At 42.6% G+C, this 16948-nt stretch overlaps 1 protein-coding gene across 4 annotated transcripts in view; it reads right to left on the bottom strand.

The window, feature by feature from the left end:
• DHTKD1 (dehydrogenase E1 and transketolase domain containing 1) overlaps nt 1-13579 on the bottom strand; it is a 43588-nt gene extending 30009 nt beyond the window's left edge. For 2 of the 4 annotated variants that reach the window (XR_006337271.1, XM_043885098.1), the window contains exons 1-4: nt 13295-13579; nt 5721-5876; nt 4118-4329; nt 3018-3212 (exon numbers count right to left, since the gene is read on the bottom strand). Coding sequence is in view for 3 of the 4 variants with exons in the window: in XM_043885098.1 (XP_043741033.1) it covers nt 3018-3212; nt 4118-4329; nt 5721-5876; nt 13295-13451 (720 nt within the window). In the remaining variant the exon portion in view is untranslated. Of the gene's footprint in view, nt 1-3017; nt 3213-4117; nt 4330-5720; nt 5877-6010; nt 6103-13294 lie in introns of all 4 variants that reach the window. The other 2 variants (XM_043885100.1, XM_043885099.1) reach the window with 2 other exon arrangements.
• Nucleotides 13580-16948: the final 3369 nt, after the last annotated feature.

Genomic DNA, 16948 nt, shown 5'->3' with positions numbered 1-16948 from the left:
CCTTGGCTACAAAGCTGGGTCTCAAGTCAAACTATCTACCAAAGACATTATATTGTGCTCAATTGGCCAAATGGTTTAAATGACCCAAAAGCTTCTTATCGCCCTCACTGTAAATAGGAGCATGCAAACTCACAGGATAGGAAAAGATGTGTTTTTCACAAGCTTCAGTTCAGTTCAGTTCAGTCGCTCAGTCGTATCTGACTCTTTGCGACCCATGAACTGCAGCATGCCAGGCTTCCCTGTCCAACTCCTGGAGCGTGCTCAAATTCATGTCCATCAAGTCAGTGATGCCATCCAACCATCTCAATCTCTGTTGGCCCCTTCTCCTCCTGTCTTCAATCTTTCCCAGCATCAGGGTCTTTTCTAAGGAGTCAGTTCTTCACATAAGCTGGCCAAAGTAGTGGAGCTTCAGCTTCAGCGTCAGTCCTTCCAATGAACACTAAGGGTTGATTCCCTTTAGGATTGACTGGTTTGATCTCCTTGCAGTACAAGGGACTCTCATGAGTCTTCTCCAACAGCACAGTTCAAAAGCATCAATTCTTTGGTGCTCAGCTTTCTTTATGGCCCAACTCTCACATCCATACATGACTCCTGGAAAAACCATAGCTTTGACTAGACAGACCATTGTCGGCAAAGTATGTCTCTGCTTTTTAATATGCTATCTAGGTTGGTTATAGTTTTTCTTCCAAGGAGCAAGCGTCTTTTAATCTCATGTCTGCAGTCACCATCTGCAGTGATTTTGGAGTCCCCAAAAATAAAATCTGTCACTGTTTCCGTTGTTTCCGTATCTATGTGCCATGAAGTGATGGGACTAGATGCCATGATCTTAGTTTTTTGAATGTTTAGATTCAAGCCAGCTTTTTCACTCTCCTCTTTCACTCACATCAAGAGGCTCTTTAGTTCTTCTTCGCTTTCTGCCATAAGGGTGGTGTCATCTGCAGATCTGAGGTTGATATTTCTCCCAGAATTCTTGATTCCAGTTTGTGCTTTCTCCAGTCCAGCATTTCACATGATGTACTCTGCATATAAGTTAAATAAACAGGGTGACAATATACAGTACAGCCTTGACATACTCCTTTCCCAATTTGGAACCAGTCTGTTGTTCCATGTCTGGTTCTAACTGTTGCTTCTTGACCTGCATACAGATTTCTCAGCAGGCAGGTCAGGTGTTCTGGTATTCCCATCTCTTTAAGAATTTTCCACAGCTTGTTGTGATCCACACAGTCAAAGGCTTTGGTATAGTCAATACAGCAGAAGTAGATGTTTTTCTGGAACTCTCTTGCTTTTTCTATGATCCAACGGATGTTCACAAGTATGGTCACTGATAATCATTTCTGTGCTTTTGAGTAACTTCTTTGTCTGGGATATTTTAGGAATGCAATTTTTGGTTTAAGAATTTCTGCAGGTGTCAAAGGACACCTCCATCTGTCAATCATTTTATTCTGTTGTATGGTACCTTTTCTATGGTGAGTTTTCAAAGCTGATTATGGTTCTCTTAGCATCAGAAACACTGAAGTATTAACAAAAACGGTAAAACTTGGCCCCAAGACATGACATCATGTGTAATTTTTTAATTAAGAAAATTTTTTGGATTGAGGTATAGTTGATTTACAATATTACAAAAATTTCAGGTATACAACAGTGATTCAAAACTTTTAGAGATTTTACTTCATTTAGTTACTATTGGTTATATTGTAGCCAACATAAAATACAGCCAAAATATTGGTTATATTCTCTGTGTTTTACAATATAGCATATAGCTTATTTATTTTTTACAAAGTAGTTTATATTCCTCAATTCCATATCCCTGTATTACCCCTTCCCATTTTCCCTCTCCCCACTGGTAACCACTAGTTTGTTCTATCTGTGAGTCTGTTTCTTTTTTGTTATAGTTATTAGTTTGTTTTATTTTTTAGATTTCACATATAAGTGATAACATGAAATATTTATCTTTGTGTGGCTTACTTCACTAAGCATAAAACCTTCCAAGTCCATTCCTATTGTTGCAAATGGCAAATTTACATTATTTTTTATGTCTGAGTTATATTCCATTGTATGTGTATATGCCACATCTTTGTTTATCTGTTGATGGACACTTAAGTTGCTGCTGTATCTTATCAATTATAAATAATACTGCTAAGAACATTGGGGTGCATGTATCTTTCCAAATTAGTGCTTTTGTTTTCTTCAAATATATATACCCAAGAGTGGAGTTTCTGGGTCATATGATATTTTTTGTTTGTTTTTTGAGTTGTTTTTGTTGCAACACATGGCTTGTGGGATCTTAGTTCTCTGATCCAGGATTGAATCCAAGCCTGGCAGTGAAAGCACCAAGTCCTAACCACTGAACCCCCAGGGAACTACCTAACATTTATAATTGTTTTTAATCTCCTGGCCAAGAATAGCGGTGAGGTTTACCCATGCATAATGGCCATAACCTTATCAGACACTTACCAGACTATTCCCTGTCATTGAATATTGTGCCCTGACGCTCAAGTGCTTCGAGATTTACAGAGCATCTGAGTCAGACTGAACAAGAATACGAACGATCCAATAACCAATAAAACTACTCACTTTGGAGGATCTCTTGAGATAACAATGTTTTATTAGTTTCATACAATCTATTAACTATAATCTGCAAATAAGTAGAAGGTAAAAATGACTTTCTGGAAGATGAAATTTTATCAAACTGAACAGATCTTTGTGTTTGTTTAAATGATTTCTACGAAATAGGGAAAGTATGCTTCAAAAAACAGAATTTATCTGTTTGCATCATCCTTAGGAAACAAACTAACTTTTAACATTCCTGAGTGAAGAAAGAATTCCTGTAAAGAGATATAGGAAAATCAACCTAAACACCAGGTCCAACAGCATCAGTTTTCATCAATTAACAAAGTTGTCTCCTGGACCAATGGTTCATATGCTTAGTCGGTTTTCTAAAAGCGATTATTACCATCGACTTTACTCTGTTTCAGTCAATTGCACATCACTGGTGGGAAAAACAGAAGTCCTTTTACCTCTGGAGGGAACTGCAGAAGGCCTGTCAGCAAGTTCAGCCTCCCTCTATGGGGCATCCCAATAATAACATCCGTTACCCCGCTGTAAGCTGCCATTTTCAGCAGCTCGTAGAAAAAGCCCATCATGCTTTCTGCTCCTTCGCCTCCGTATCGCTTCACTGTGGCAAACTTGGTGGCCAAAAAGTGGTCAAACTCCTGTGGAACACCATGTCAGACACAATAGTTACAGGAGAGCTGACTACATGGGTCAAAGTCAAACACATTTAAGGAAACCCCGCACTGCTTTAAGCAGCTACAACAGGGTCTATTCAGTGCAGACCCCAGAGATGAACAGAAGTCACTCAGAGCCTGGCAAGAAAGCCCTGCCGAGGACACCAGGCAGCAGTGGGGACACAGAGAAAACAACCCAAGTGTTAGAAGAACTCACCCCAGTAGGAAGCCCATCAGAATGCCAGGCCTTTTCCAGGACTTGAGTCTTAGTTCAGGGCTCTATAGTATTTTATCTGGGCCGCAAACTAGCCGTCCACCCACACACATTACTGGGGGCAGGGGTCTTGTCATATTGATAGGCTCAAGTCCTGAGCACAGTCCTGGACATTCAATCCTATTAATCTATATTGAGAGCCTCTTTCATGTATAGTTCCTTTCTCTTTAAAAAAAATTTTAACTTTTTAAAATGTTTTTTAAACTTTTTGTTTGTATTGGGGTATAGGCAAGTAACAATATTGTGATAGTTTAAGGTGAATGGTGAAGGAACTCAGCCATACATATACGTGTATTCCTTTTTCCTTTTTTAATCCCTTCAGGTAATTAAAAGAGGAATCAAATCTTAAGGACTTTGCAGTCTTTTATGAAGGGAAGAGACAAATACATAGAAAGTATCGACTCTGAGGAGAACCAACAGCTCTGGCGGTTGGAGATCTACTTCATTCTACTTAGAATAAAGTGGTGTGTGTTACACTGTCTGTTGTGTTGAGGCCATGGGGGAATTGTGGCTACATTCAGAGAGTTCATGTCTTAACTCCCTCTCTTCAATATTTATATGTCTTTGGAGAAAAAGAGCTGAACAATTCCTTTGATGTTAGCTGCTACTTTTATACCTGAGATTCTAACATTAGTTTTGACAGGTGTTTTCGCTCTTCTGTGGTAAATGCCTCCTTCTTCAGTTCCTCAAACCGCTTGGCAAACCAGTCTTTCTCCTCCTGGCTCTGCAGCTGAGAGGTTTCGATAGAAATCTGCCCACAGTAGATCTGGTTGAGATAGGCGACGACTTCCTCAAGAGAGGCCTCCTCCTTCCCCATGTTCAATAATCCTATGAAATGGAATCAAAAGGGTCGCTTTAAAGAATAGTCAAACAAATATAGAACATACCAAGATCCTTATCTCAATTCAGAGCATTTTATTCTAAATAACTTGGGTCATCATCAATGGTTATCCAGATTTTTCTAAAGGCAAAACTAAAAATATGGTCAAAGGCCATAAAGTACTAAAAGGAGAGGAAATAAAAATCTTCCCCCAAACAGAGCGATGATTTTTAATGCCAAATTTCAATTCTATAGTCTTTTAAAAGTGAATTCTGGACTTGCCATTCATCTGCTTTATAGCTATAAATCATATGTTCTATCTTGATCTGAAATATCTATCAAAATGTTCAAGTCTTATCAATATCTATAAAGCAATGCCTATTATTGCTCAGTTGGTCTTAATGTGAATTAATATTGACAGCAATGCAACATTCTAAGGTAAAAGGAAATCTCCCTGAACCTCAGCCAAAGAAAAGGAAGTTTTGTAATATGTGACTGGCCCAGCACCAAATCAATTACCAGTCTTTTGCCTAAACCTACAACATGAATTTAACAAGCCAACATTTACTTTATATTGTGTACGGTTTCTTATAGTAAGTGTTACATCTTTGACATTGGCTGATCAAAGCTTCAGTGAACATGGGAGTACAGATACATCTTTCATGATTTCAGTTCCTTTAGATTTATACCCAGAAATGGAATTGCTGGGTCATACAGTAGTTCTATTTTTAATTTTTTGAAGATCCTCCCTACTGCTTTTCATAGTGGCTGCACCAACTTGTATTCCTACCAAGAGTGGACAAGAGTTCCCTTTTCTCTGCATCCTCACTGACACTTGTATCTTTGGTTTTTGTTTGTTTTTTTTAATTGAAGAATACTTGATCTACACTGTTGTGTTAATTTTAGCAAAGTGATCAGTTTTATATACACGCGCGCACACACACACTCTCTCTCTCTCCTTCATTTTCCTTTCCATTATGGCTTACCACAGGATAAACTGTGGTATAAACTGTACTATAGCACAGTAGGACCTTGTGGTTCATCCAATTCTGGGGTTTTTTGACAACAGCCATTCTAACAGTTGTGAGGTGATAGCTCATTGTGGTTTTGATTTGCATTTCCCTGATGATTAGTGATGCCAAGCACTTTTTTATGTACCCATTGGCCATTTGTGTATATGATTTGAACACAGAGGATACGGGCCCTGTCGGAAGACAGTTCCAGAACCTCAACACTACTCTCCCAGACAGTGTCCAAATGTGCCCCTTACTGTCTCCTCACACCCATGGAAGGCTCAGCTCCAGCGGGCATGACTGCAGTTCTTCAAGAATGGAGAAAGGAGCCCCGCTTCACCGGCAGTTAACTGACACACGGACAGTCGACAGCTGATGACCTTTACCTGTGGTATTAAAGGGTCCCTGCAGAGTCTGCAGCAGGGCTTGGATTTCAGGCACGTTTTCCTGCAGGGCTTGACCATTGAAGAGCGGGTTGATTTTGGCAGCTTTATGCCCATGCTCACAATACACCGTCACCAACCTGGCAAGGCCATGGTCCACTGATTGAGTGGAAAAACAACAACAACAACAACAACAATAGAACAACAGTTTAGGAAATGCCCACAAACCACAAAATCAGTTTTCAAAGAAGCCTTTGTGGCTTTGGACATTTTTAACACGTGGTTCTACCCACCATAGCTGCCAGTGGTTTTCAGGATTAAAAACTAGCAGAATCCAGGAAAACACACTTATTTCCTTAAATTTGTCTCCTGAGAGCAAAAGTCACTGAAAAATAACCAGAAGGAACCAGAATTATGGGTACACATTTGTGGAAATAACTATGCACATGGATAGATTTTACAAGGAAACACCCCAAATTGAAAATAACTGTTAAAATGCTATAATTTTAATTATGGATAATTATAGTCCTCTTAATTATTATTTGAGTTTTTTATATTGTACATTAAAAAAAACACAGAGGAAAAAAAATAAAAAAACAGAGTTTAAACTGCAAAATCAATGTTACATTTCCTTCCTTACGTCCTCCAGGTACACATTTTATAGACTCATGAAATCACAGACCAGGAAAAAGACCTTAGAAATGATCTTATTACTACATAATAAAAAACAAAATCCTATTTGTAGCCTTAAATGAGTAATTCTCCAACCTCTTCTTAAAGGGGAAATCACTATATTTCAATGAATCTAATTCTATCTTAGATTATTTTTTTTTAAATCTTAGATGACTTTATATTAAGCCAAAAGCTGCTTTTCTTCCCTTTTGCACATGAAAGCCCTTCTAAAATTTGGAAGAAAATCCTTCAAGACCACAACTTCCAATATCATCTACAAAATTACGTCCTTAGTGGAGTTAAGTTAACGGTAAATATACAGGGTTATCATCACCATTCTCACCAGTTTACTAGCCCTCTTTAAAAAAAAAATTAATTAATTCTTATTGGACTTCCTGGTGGCACAGTGGATAAGAATCTGTCTGCCAATGCAGGGGACGCGGGTTTGATTCCTGGTCTAGGAAGATTCCTTATGCCTCGCAGCAACTAAGCCCCTGCGCCACAACTCCTGAGCCTGAGTGCTGCAACTACTGAAGCCCTCTTGCCTAGAGCCTGTGCCCTGCAACCAGAAAAGCCACCGCAGTGAGAAGTCCGAGCACTGCAAGTAGACAGTAGCCTCTGCTCTCAGAAACCAGAGAAAGCCTGCACAAAGCAATTATTTTACCGCACAGGTAAAAATAAATACAAATAAATAAATATTATTATTATTATTTTTTTATGTTTTGACCACACCCGCACCACATGTGGGATCTTATGTCCCTGATCAAGGATCAAACCTGGGCCCCCTGCATTAGAAGCATAGAGTCTTCACCACTGGACGACCGGGGAAGTCCCCTACAGCCCTCTTGTGAAAACATTCTCTTTAGCAAACCACATCTAGTTATGAGATCACTGCTTCAGTTTCTCACTGAAAATCCAAGCTTTTAGTGATACTCTACAACACAGATGGGGGAGTTGGCACAAAAGGATGCCGTTCACCCCAAAGAACACACAGCACCTACTATTCTTGAAGAGAGACAGGCCTCTTCCCGTCCTACCTCGGGGCACATCCTCCACCCATCCTCACCATCTGTTTTCTCCCAGACTCTTTATTTCACTGCTCTGGTTTCTGCTGCTGCTGCTGTGCTCAATCGTGTCTGACTCTTTTCGACCCCATGGACTGTAGCCTGCCGGGCTCCTCTGTCCATGGAATTTTCCAGGCAAGAACACTGGAGTGGGTTGCCATTTCCTCCAGACCCAACCCGGTATCTCTTCCCTCTCTGCCTCCTAGATCGATCCTTCCACTGTGACAACTAGAATTCCGTCCGTTCCGTCATTAACAGACCTCCCTACATTCTTCACCTCTTCCCTAAACGTTCCTTATACTCCTGTCTGCACAGCAATCTGTTTTCCCCTGAGGACACCAGTAAATGGTGCAATTACTCATCACCCACACCCACACCCCTCCAGTAGGGTGGGTGGAGTCAATGCCTCCTCATTCCTCACAGATCTTTCCCTCCTGTTAGTCCTCTAACTCTCTACAAACCCCAGTCATCTGAGGGACATGCCACAGTGCTGACGACTAATCCTCACTGGCCAAAAATCATCATCAGATAATGTTGTAGGAGAATGCTTATTGGATGTGCCAATTTGTTTAGAAGAAAAAAGACTAAATTACACTATATATCATATGAGCCTGAGCTGTGTTAAAATGTGTGTATTATACCTATATATTTTCATCACAAAGTGTATCAAGCATATTAGCACCTACATACTTCATATATGTCTCTTCATTTGCATATATATTTCATATGTATCAAGGAAATAGACCAAAAAGTTAGTGATGATTTTATGTCAAAATTCCCAATTTTCCTTGCTTATCATATTTTCTAATTTTTCCATACTGAACACGTGCAATAGAGCTCTTTATTTATTTATTTATACTTTGGGGGGCCATGCCACAAAGCTTGTGGGATCTTAGTTCTCTGACTAGGGATTGAATCTGTGCCTGTGGCAATGGAAGCACTGAGTCCTCCACTGGACAGATGCTGAAGGTAAAGCTCCAATACTTTAGCCACCTGATGCGAACAGCTGACTCATTGGAAAGGATCCTGATGCTGGGAAAGATGGAAGGCAAAAGAAGAGGACAACAGAGGATGAGATGGTTAGATAGCATCACCAATTCAATGGACATGAATTTGAGCAAACTCCATTAGATGGTGAAACACAGGGAAGCCTGGGGTGCTGCAGTCCATGGCGTAGCAAAAAATTGGACACGACTTAGCAACAACTGTGCCTAGACTGCTTGTGTGAACAAGATGATTTAGGCTGAACACCTGCTGTCCTTCTGGGAACCTGGGATTTTGGCACATGCAGAGGGTGCTTACAGGAACCTCTTCCAATAAAAACTCTGGGTGCTGAGTCTCTAACAGACTTCCCTGTTAGAACAGGTTAGAACAGGGAAGTGTTCTCACAGGAACACCGCACATCTGTTGCTGTGTTTCTTAAAGAGAAGGGCATCATGTGTGACCGTCATGAGGAAAAGAGCAGAAGGAAGACTGCACAGCGGGTCCCGCAGACCCTTCCTGTGCCTTTGCCATTACAGTCCAGCTGTGCATCCTCATTGCACCTATTAAACCTCAGCCAGGAGTCCAGCCATACACTGTGTGTTATGAGTCCCTTCTGGAGACTCCAAGTGTGGGGTGGTCTTCAGGACACACATTATGGATGACACAGGAGCTAAGTACCTTAACAGCTGTGCCTTACAAATGCATATGGACAAATGCATATTCTGGGCCGCAGGCTCTGTGCCCCAAATTTCCGGGCTGAAATATAGACAAGTGCATATTCTGGGTCGCAGGCTCCATGCCCCATTTCCAGGCTGAAATGTGGACAAGTGTATATTTTCCCAGCCCCACTTTCTGAGCACCAAGTTTCCAGGCTGAAACATGAACAAGTGCATTTTATCTGCGGAAGAGTCAGCAGAAGCCCAAACAGGTTAAGTGACCTGCAGAAAGTAACAGAGGTAATGACAAAGTTGGAATTTGAGCTATTTGTACTTTAGTGTACTTCCCTGATAGCTCAGTTGGTAAAGAATTCACCTGCAATGCAGGAGACCCCGATTCGATTCCTGGGTCGGGAAGATCCGCTGGACAAGGGATAGGCTACCCACTCCAGTATCCTTGGGCTTTCCTGGTGTCTCAGCTGGTCAAGAATCTGCCTGCAATGTGGGAGACCTGGGTTCAATCCCTGGATTGGGAAGATTCCCTTGGAAAAGGGAAAGGCCACCCACTTCAGTATTCTGGCCTGAAGAATTCCATGGACTGCATAGTCCATGGGGTGGCAGAGTCAGACATGGCTAAGCAACTTTCACTTTGATTTTAATCCAGCGTTTCACCTGTTATACCACAACAAAAATTGAAAAGGAAGTCAGAGCCTACCACAAAAGAGAGGGAACTAGAAGTCCACGAAACATTTTAAAAATCATCTATATTTGAAAGATTATTTATTTATTGGCTGCACTCTGTCTTCATTGCTGCTCGGGCTTTCTCTAGTTGTCGTGAGCAGTGGCTACTCTCTAGATGTGGTGCACGGACTTTCCAAGGCGGTGGCTTCTCTTGCTGCAGCTCATAGGCTCTAGAGCATAGGTTCAATAGTTGTGGCACACAAGCTTAGCTGCCCCAAGGCATGTGGATCTTTCCAAGCCAGGGATCGAACCAGTAGCCCCTGCATTGCCAGGTGGATTCTTAGCCACCGCTGAACCACCAATGAAAGTGAAAGTCGCTCAGCTGTGTCCAGCTCTTTACGACCCCATGGACTGTACAGTCCATGGAATTCTCCAGGCCAGAATACTGGAGTGGGTAGCCTTTCCCTTCTCCCAGGGATCTTCCCAACCCAGGGATCGACCTCAGGTCTCCTGCATTGCAGACGGATTCTTTACCATCTGAGCCACCAGGGAAGCCCAGGCAAGTCTCAACATGTTTAAAAAATCTCTAACGTCGTAAGATTTTCCCCAACTGTTTTTCCTATAATGCCTCCAGTAAAGCCTCCTATTATGTCTCTCTCTCTTTTTTTGGTGGGGGGCTGCACACCGCGTGGCTTGTGGGATCTTAGTTCCCCCATCAGTGATCGAAATTGGGCCTTAGCAAGTGAAAGCATGAAGTCCTAACCACTGGACCAACAAGGAACTCCCAAGGCTCCTATTATTTCTAATATGCAACACACCTACAACCTCACTTCAGCTACTAAAGCTCGTTGCTAAGATCAGTAACCACTAAACACTATTTGGAATCTTATAGGCCCCATGTCCTAACCATCTCTAAATTCCACCATTTCCCCCAATCCTTCATAATGAAATTTATACCTATGAATCACCAATCCTAAGCTGTTGCATTTCTATATATTAAGAATAAACTATCAGAGATAGGAATTAAGGAAACAACCCCATTAACTGTAATATCAAAAAGAATAAAATTCCTAGGAATAATCCTATTTAAGGAGGAAAAAGACCGTACTCAGAAAACTGTAAGACACTGATGAAAGAAATGGAAGATGACACAAATGGATGGAAAGATATATGATGGTGTCCTTGGATTGGAAGAATTAAAGAAATGTCATTGTTAAAGGGTCATTGTTAAAATGACAATACTTTCGAAGCCAATCTCTAGATTCAGTGCAATTCCTATTAAAATACCAATAATTTTTCACAGAACTAGAACAAATAATTCTAAAATGTGTATGGAAAGTGTGAAAAGTGAAAGTGTTAGTCGCTCAGTTGTGTCCGACTCTGTAACCCCATGGCCTGGAGCCCACCAGGTTCCTCAGTCCATGGAATTCTCCAGGCAAGAATACTGGAGTGGGTAACCATTCCCTTCTCCAGAGGATCCTCCCAACCCAGGGATCAAACCCAGGTCTCCTGCATTGGCAGGCAGTAAAGACTATCTGAGTCACCAAGGAAGCCCTTGTGTATGGAAATCCACCTCCATTTCAATTTAAGATTGTTGATAAATAGAACTCAAGCTTGGAAGCTGAGGTTTACAGAGGTTAAAGTACAAGCTCTTTTACTAATAGCCAACTACAAAGGACACATATCATGGGTCAAATTTTAACTCCTGAAACCACTGCCATCCAAAATGGTCACTAGAAGCAAATTCAAGACCTCTTTGAAGGCTTACTACAGTGAAAACCTTAATAAATGAGGTATTCATCCTATGTTGGCCTTGATATTCACTTGGCCAAGATAAACATATGAAGAAAGAAGCTGATGAAGGGCAAAGAGGAGGAGGAAAGCACCACAACTTGGACTACACCTCCTCCCATTTCTCTATGTACCTTGGACGTGGGAGCTGCCTTGTGTTCATTTTCAGTAGGGTTTGTGAATACATTCTCTGTGTGGGAAGAAAACCTTAGAGTATTTAAATAGCCAAAGGGGTTGAGTGTGGTGATACTAGTTATTTTCCAACATCCATTTTCCTCTTCTCTTTCAAAATAACTTTTAGCTGGAAGGTGGCCGCCCTGAAGAAAGACAATGCTTTCCAATCTCCCTTGCAGGGATGTACAGACGTGTGACCAAGCTCTATTGGACAAACATACCTTATATATACATCCCTTATTGGCTATAACGATGTTTGGCCATGGTGACCACAGACCTCCTGCTAGAAAATCACTTAGTGTGACATAAAAATACAAATTCCTGGACCTCATCTCAGGCCACTGAATGAGAATTGGGATGAGGGTGAGGCGAGGGAGGGCAGCCTGGGAACTAGCCTTTTAAACATCATTCAGAGTGATCTGAACGCACACTTCAGTTTGAGGGAAACTGACATGCAAAATTAGATACTCCATGTGTCAAGTGAAATAAGATATAGTCTTACTCTCAAGGGATTAGCCATCTAGCTGACCAAAATGCTGTTCCTAAAGAAACCTGTTGCACTCAAGAAAGAGAAATCAAAAAAAAAAAAAGAAAGAAAGAGAAATCAGTTTTATTCTGAATGTCTCCTGAGATCAAGAACACAATATTGAGGTTTCAGTGTGTGATCTACTACTCAAAGGTCAGGTGTTTAGATGATGAAGGGATCCTAATTGTTAATCCAATAACCGCACCAAAGATATCAAATGGGACCTCCCTGGTGGTCCAGTGGTTAGGACTTCAGACTCTCACTGTCCAGGGCCAGTGTTCAATCCCTGGTCAGGGAACTAAGATCTCATAAGCCACGTGGCACAGCAAATAGTAATAACACATAAAAATTAAAAATGCCAAGTGACCTTCCTCTAACGACCAATCTGTGTTTATCTTCTATTCTGTGAGGATGAATAAACATACAATAATTTTGGAGCATAAACCAAATACTCAAAATTGGTCTCTTGTACATGAGGATGCAACTGAGCCTCCAAACACTGATATTCGTGTCTCCTAATCCATTAAAACCCGAGTAGCATAGTTCTGAATTCAGCAAAGAGTTTTAAACTCCTAAAGAGGCTAGACAGAAGAGACGAATGAATAATAAATACCATGATGAGGTTCAAGAACACCAATGCCCTCTTCACCCTAGTCACCATCGCGATCCCCACAGATCCCTCTCACACCGGTTTTGGAGACAGCCCTGGAAAATGTGTATCCTTGGGTGAACTCCAGGAGCTGGGCTATCTTAGAACTTTTCCTGCAGCCCCGCCTCCCTAAACAGCTAAGTTCTCACACGTTTTATAACCAGGGAATGGAAAAGACAAAAGAGTTCACAGAACCATTCTGTGACCCGGACCCTGACAAGACGCAGGCTTGTCCCTGGCCTCCCCTTCCTCACCACCCGCCTGCTCGCACACTGAGGCCCCCGGAAGTCCCAACCCTCAAAAGCACCCACCCCCGGCCCAGAAATAAGAACCCCTGACTCCCCAGCCGCCACGCCCACCGGCCCAGGCCCCATCCTGACCTGGGGGGCGCGCCAGGCCGCCCTCGGGCTCCCGGCTCTCGGGCTTCCTCGGCCGGTAGCCATAGACACCCCTCTCTGTCTGGTAGCCGCGCCGGAGGAAGAGCGGAGCGGCCCGACCGAGGCCCAGTCTTGCTGCTGCCATAGCGGCCCAGGCCATGTCCCACCAGGCCCCCGGGGCCCAGAGATCTGGGCGGGATGTCCAGGGGCCGCGGCCGCAGGGAGGTCGCTCCTGCGCTGACCCACCGCGGGGGAGCAGAGAGGCAAGGGGGGAAAACCCGCCCCCTAGAGCAACACCCCCACTCCTGATTGGCCAGGACCCGGCCCTTGGAGCCAATCCAGATCAGCGGCCCGCAAAGCCAAGCCGCGCGGCTGGGATCCCGCGACACTCGCGAGGGCCTAGAGGCGGAGGAAGGTCCTGCATTTGGGAAGAGGAGGGGTGCTGAGGGGAGCGTACCGGCTTTCCGGTAACCAAGCTGTGTATGCTGGATATATCTGTGTATGCTGCATTCTCCCCGGGCGTGCACCACCCCTCTCAAGGAAGCTCCAGAGCATAGACTCACACGCACCATGCAGTCTCCCACAGAAAGGAAAAATTAGCGGCAGACTGCATGAAAGGTGGCTGGGACTCAGACCAAGTTCATAGGAAGGAGCCAGAAAATCAATATCCCATCTCTGTATTTTTGTAAAAAACATTGAGGGGGAAAGGTTCAAACAGGGGAGATGGAGCCTGTACGAAAGCGATAGGAGTGAAGAAAAAACTGGACTTGGAAGATTTTAGATAATTGAGATTCTTGATTGGTCTATCTCTGACACAGTTTCCCAAACTATTTTATTCCACTACTCACCTTTCATTTTACCAACATGGGGAGGTCTGAATGCTTCCCAGTCGGCCATCCATTCTTCCAGTCACCTGAGCAGCTGCACCCCCATACTCCTAAGAACGTTACACATGTGAGCCTAAGATATCTTTCCACTTCACTCTTTCAGCCCCTGTACGCACAGAGCCCTCTGCTGGGTTACACAGATAAATAAAATACAGTGTCTGCCCCTAATCAGGTCCCAGTCCAGTGGCAGACTGAACTCAACACACAATGTATGAGACACACGGTAATCCAAGTGTGTGCAGGTGCCCTGCAAGCATAGACAGGTGTGTCAAGGAAACCTCCAAGTGGAAGGCACACTAGAACAGAATCTTGAAGACTGAGGAGTTAGACAAATGTGTAAGAAGAGGAGCCCACCAAGGAGAGGGGGCAAAGCATGAGCCCAGTAGCCGGGGAGAGGTTGCAAGGCATTGCAAGTGATTCCGAGGGGCTGGCAAACTGGGTGTGTATTGAGAAATGGGAGTGAACAGGTGAAGATAGTATGAAATTGTTATCGAGGAGAGTAGTAAAGGTAGAATATTGTCTTTAAAGTTTTGAAGTTCACCCCGTTGAGGTCGGTGGCCGTGAATATAGAGAGAAAGCACGTTTTACTGCTTTGTGATTTTCTCCTACCTTGGTACTGAGAAGTTCAGAAGGGTGATAATTGGGTTCATTCAGGGCTGAAGTTTTGCAGGCAGATGGGATAGAAAGGCCAAGATGCAAAGACATTTAACATATTTGTTAGAGGACGACTGAAATAACAAAACATGGGCTTTAACCTAACATTTAAAAATTCTATCAAATATAAGAATGGGCAGATGGTAAAAGAAAAGGGCCAGTCAGTTGGCAGTTCCAATGAGGTAAATTGGTAAAGACTAGGTAAATCGGGAGTTGGTTGAGAATCTCAGCTGGAACAGAAGGTTGCAGACAGGAAACAAAATGTTTAAAGTGGTCATTGTAGCAGTGATGCAAATGTTGATACTGACCAGGAAGCTTGTTGGCTAAAGTGGAGTGCGGAAGAGTGTTTTCAGAGGTGAGGTCAAGAAACTGAGAGAGCAGGTATTCAGGTTTTTTGAGTTTCCATAAGGACAACCAGCCAGAAACTTCAATGTGCCAGGCGTTCACACACAAACCCTTTTTCCTTTAAAATTTCATTCACACTCATGACTTGAATTAGCAATAAAAAAGGAATGACACCAAATACAAATCACCAGTATAACCTCTCTTCTGAACCCAGGATCCACACAAATGGAATACTGCCTACCAGACAGTTTTACTTTTGTGCATCATTATGAGTCCATGATATGCTAAGTGCTGTGATGTTAAAATATGATCATTTTGCAAACTGGTGACCCACAGGTCCCATCTAGACTGCTTATATGGGGAGTTCTCTGGCATTCCAGTGGTTAGGACTCGGTGCTAAGGTTCGGACTCTGCTATGGTGTGGGTTCAATCCCTGGTCGAGGGATGAAGATCCTACAAGCCGCGTGGGATGGCCAAAAATAAAAAAATAAATTGCTGATATATGCTTTGTTTGCCATCAGAAAGTCTTAATTTTTTAAATTGGATGCTTTTATTAAAAATGTGGAAGATTGCATATTAAAGTTCGGGTTTGTGGTTTTTCTTAGAGATCTGACCACACTGCACTCACTGTCCTGCATGATGGTGATCAGCATGAGCTGAGTGGTTGCTGGTCTCTCTAGACGGTGTGTGTGGATACCAGTTTTCAGTCCCCACCTCTCTTACCTTTATATGGTCTGCTTTTCTGGACCCTATAGCTGCTTGTGTTTGCAAACTCTAGTCTGCTGTGGTTTGCCTGCCTCTTCTTTCACCCTTAATTAGAACCACACTTTCTATGGTTCTCACTGTGAACCAGCAATACTATTTTTGGTTCCTCAAACATCCATACTTTTCCTACTTCATGGTTTTCACACAACCTATTCCCTCTGCCAGGAAGGCTCTTCCTCCTGACCCCATCCCATCGCCAATAACACATACACCTGAAAGATTCCTATCCACCTTCTCCACTGGCCCAGGAGTTATTTTCTGGGGGAAAAAAAAAAAGTGTTCCTGGCCATCTTGGGTAAATTAGTTCTTCCTACTGTATGCCCTCATAATACTCCATAAATTTCCTTATTTTATTATATAATTTTGAAAAATATTTCTTGAGTACCAGATGTATTATAATTGTGGGAATCTAAATTTTTACCCACTTCGAGTATTACAATGATTCTGTCTCTACCTTCCCATGCATAATTACATAATTGATTAAATTAATGTAAGCTAAATATAAATATGATGTGCCTCCTTTGTGGGTGGTTCTCCCACTAAATTGTAAATGACAAGAGTGTGCGATTATGTCTGTCTACTGCATTGCTCTGTCCCCAGCACCTTATTTACTGGTGACCTACAGGTTCCATCTAAACTGCTGATATGGGGAGTTCCCTATTGGTCCAGTGGTTAGGACTCAGTGCTAAGGTTAGGACTTGGTGCTAGGGTGTGGGTTCAATCCCTGGTCAGGGAACAAAGATCCCACAAGCCACATGAGGTCAAACATCCAGTAATTCACCAGTATGTGATGAGTAAAAAATTTTGAGTATGAGTTAATGAAAGAAGAAGAATATAGGATGCAGTGATTGGATATGAAAACTAAGTGGGGAAGTGGAGAGACATGACTTCTTGGCTTCTGACTTGAGACACTGTGTGGTTGGTGATGCCATTAACAGATAAAGGTGCACAGGACCAACAGAAGGCTTTGAGGCAGATTAATTCCATTTTGGACATTCTGATACTC

This window comes from Cervus elaphus, chromosome 23 (genome assembly GCF_910594005.1).
Source record: "Cervus elaphus chromosome 23, mCerEla1.1, whole genome shotgun sequence".
NCBI lineage: Eukaryota > Metazoa > Chordata > Mammalia > Artiodactyla > Cervidae > Cervus > Cervus elaphus.
The sequence above is the reverse complement of the archived record's forward strand: the minus strand, read 5'-3'. Positions and strand labels throughout refer to the sequence as shown.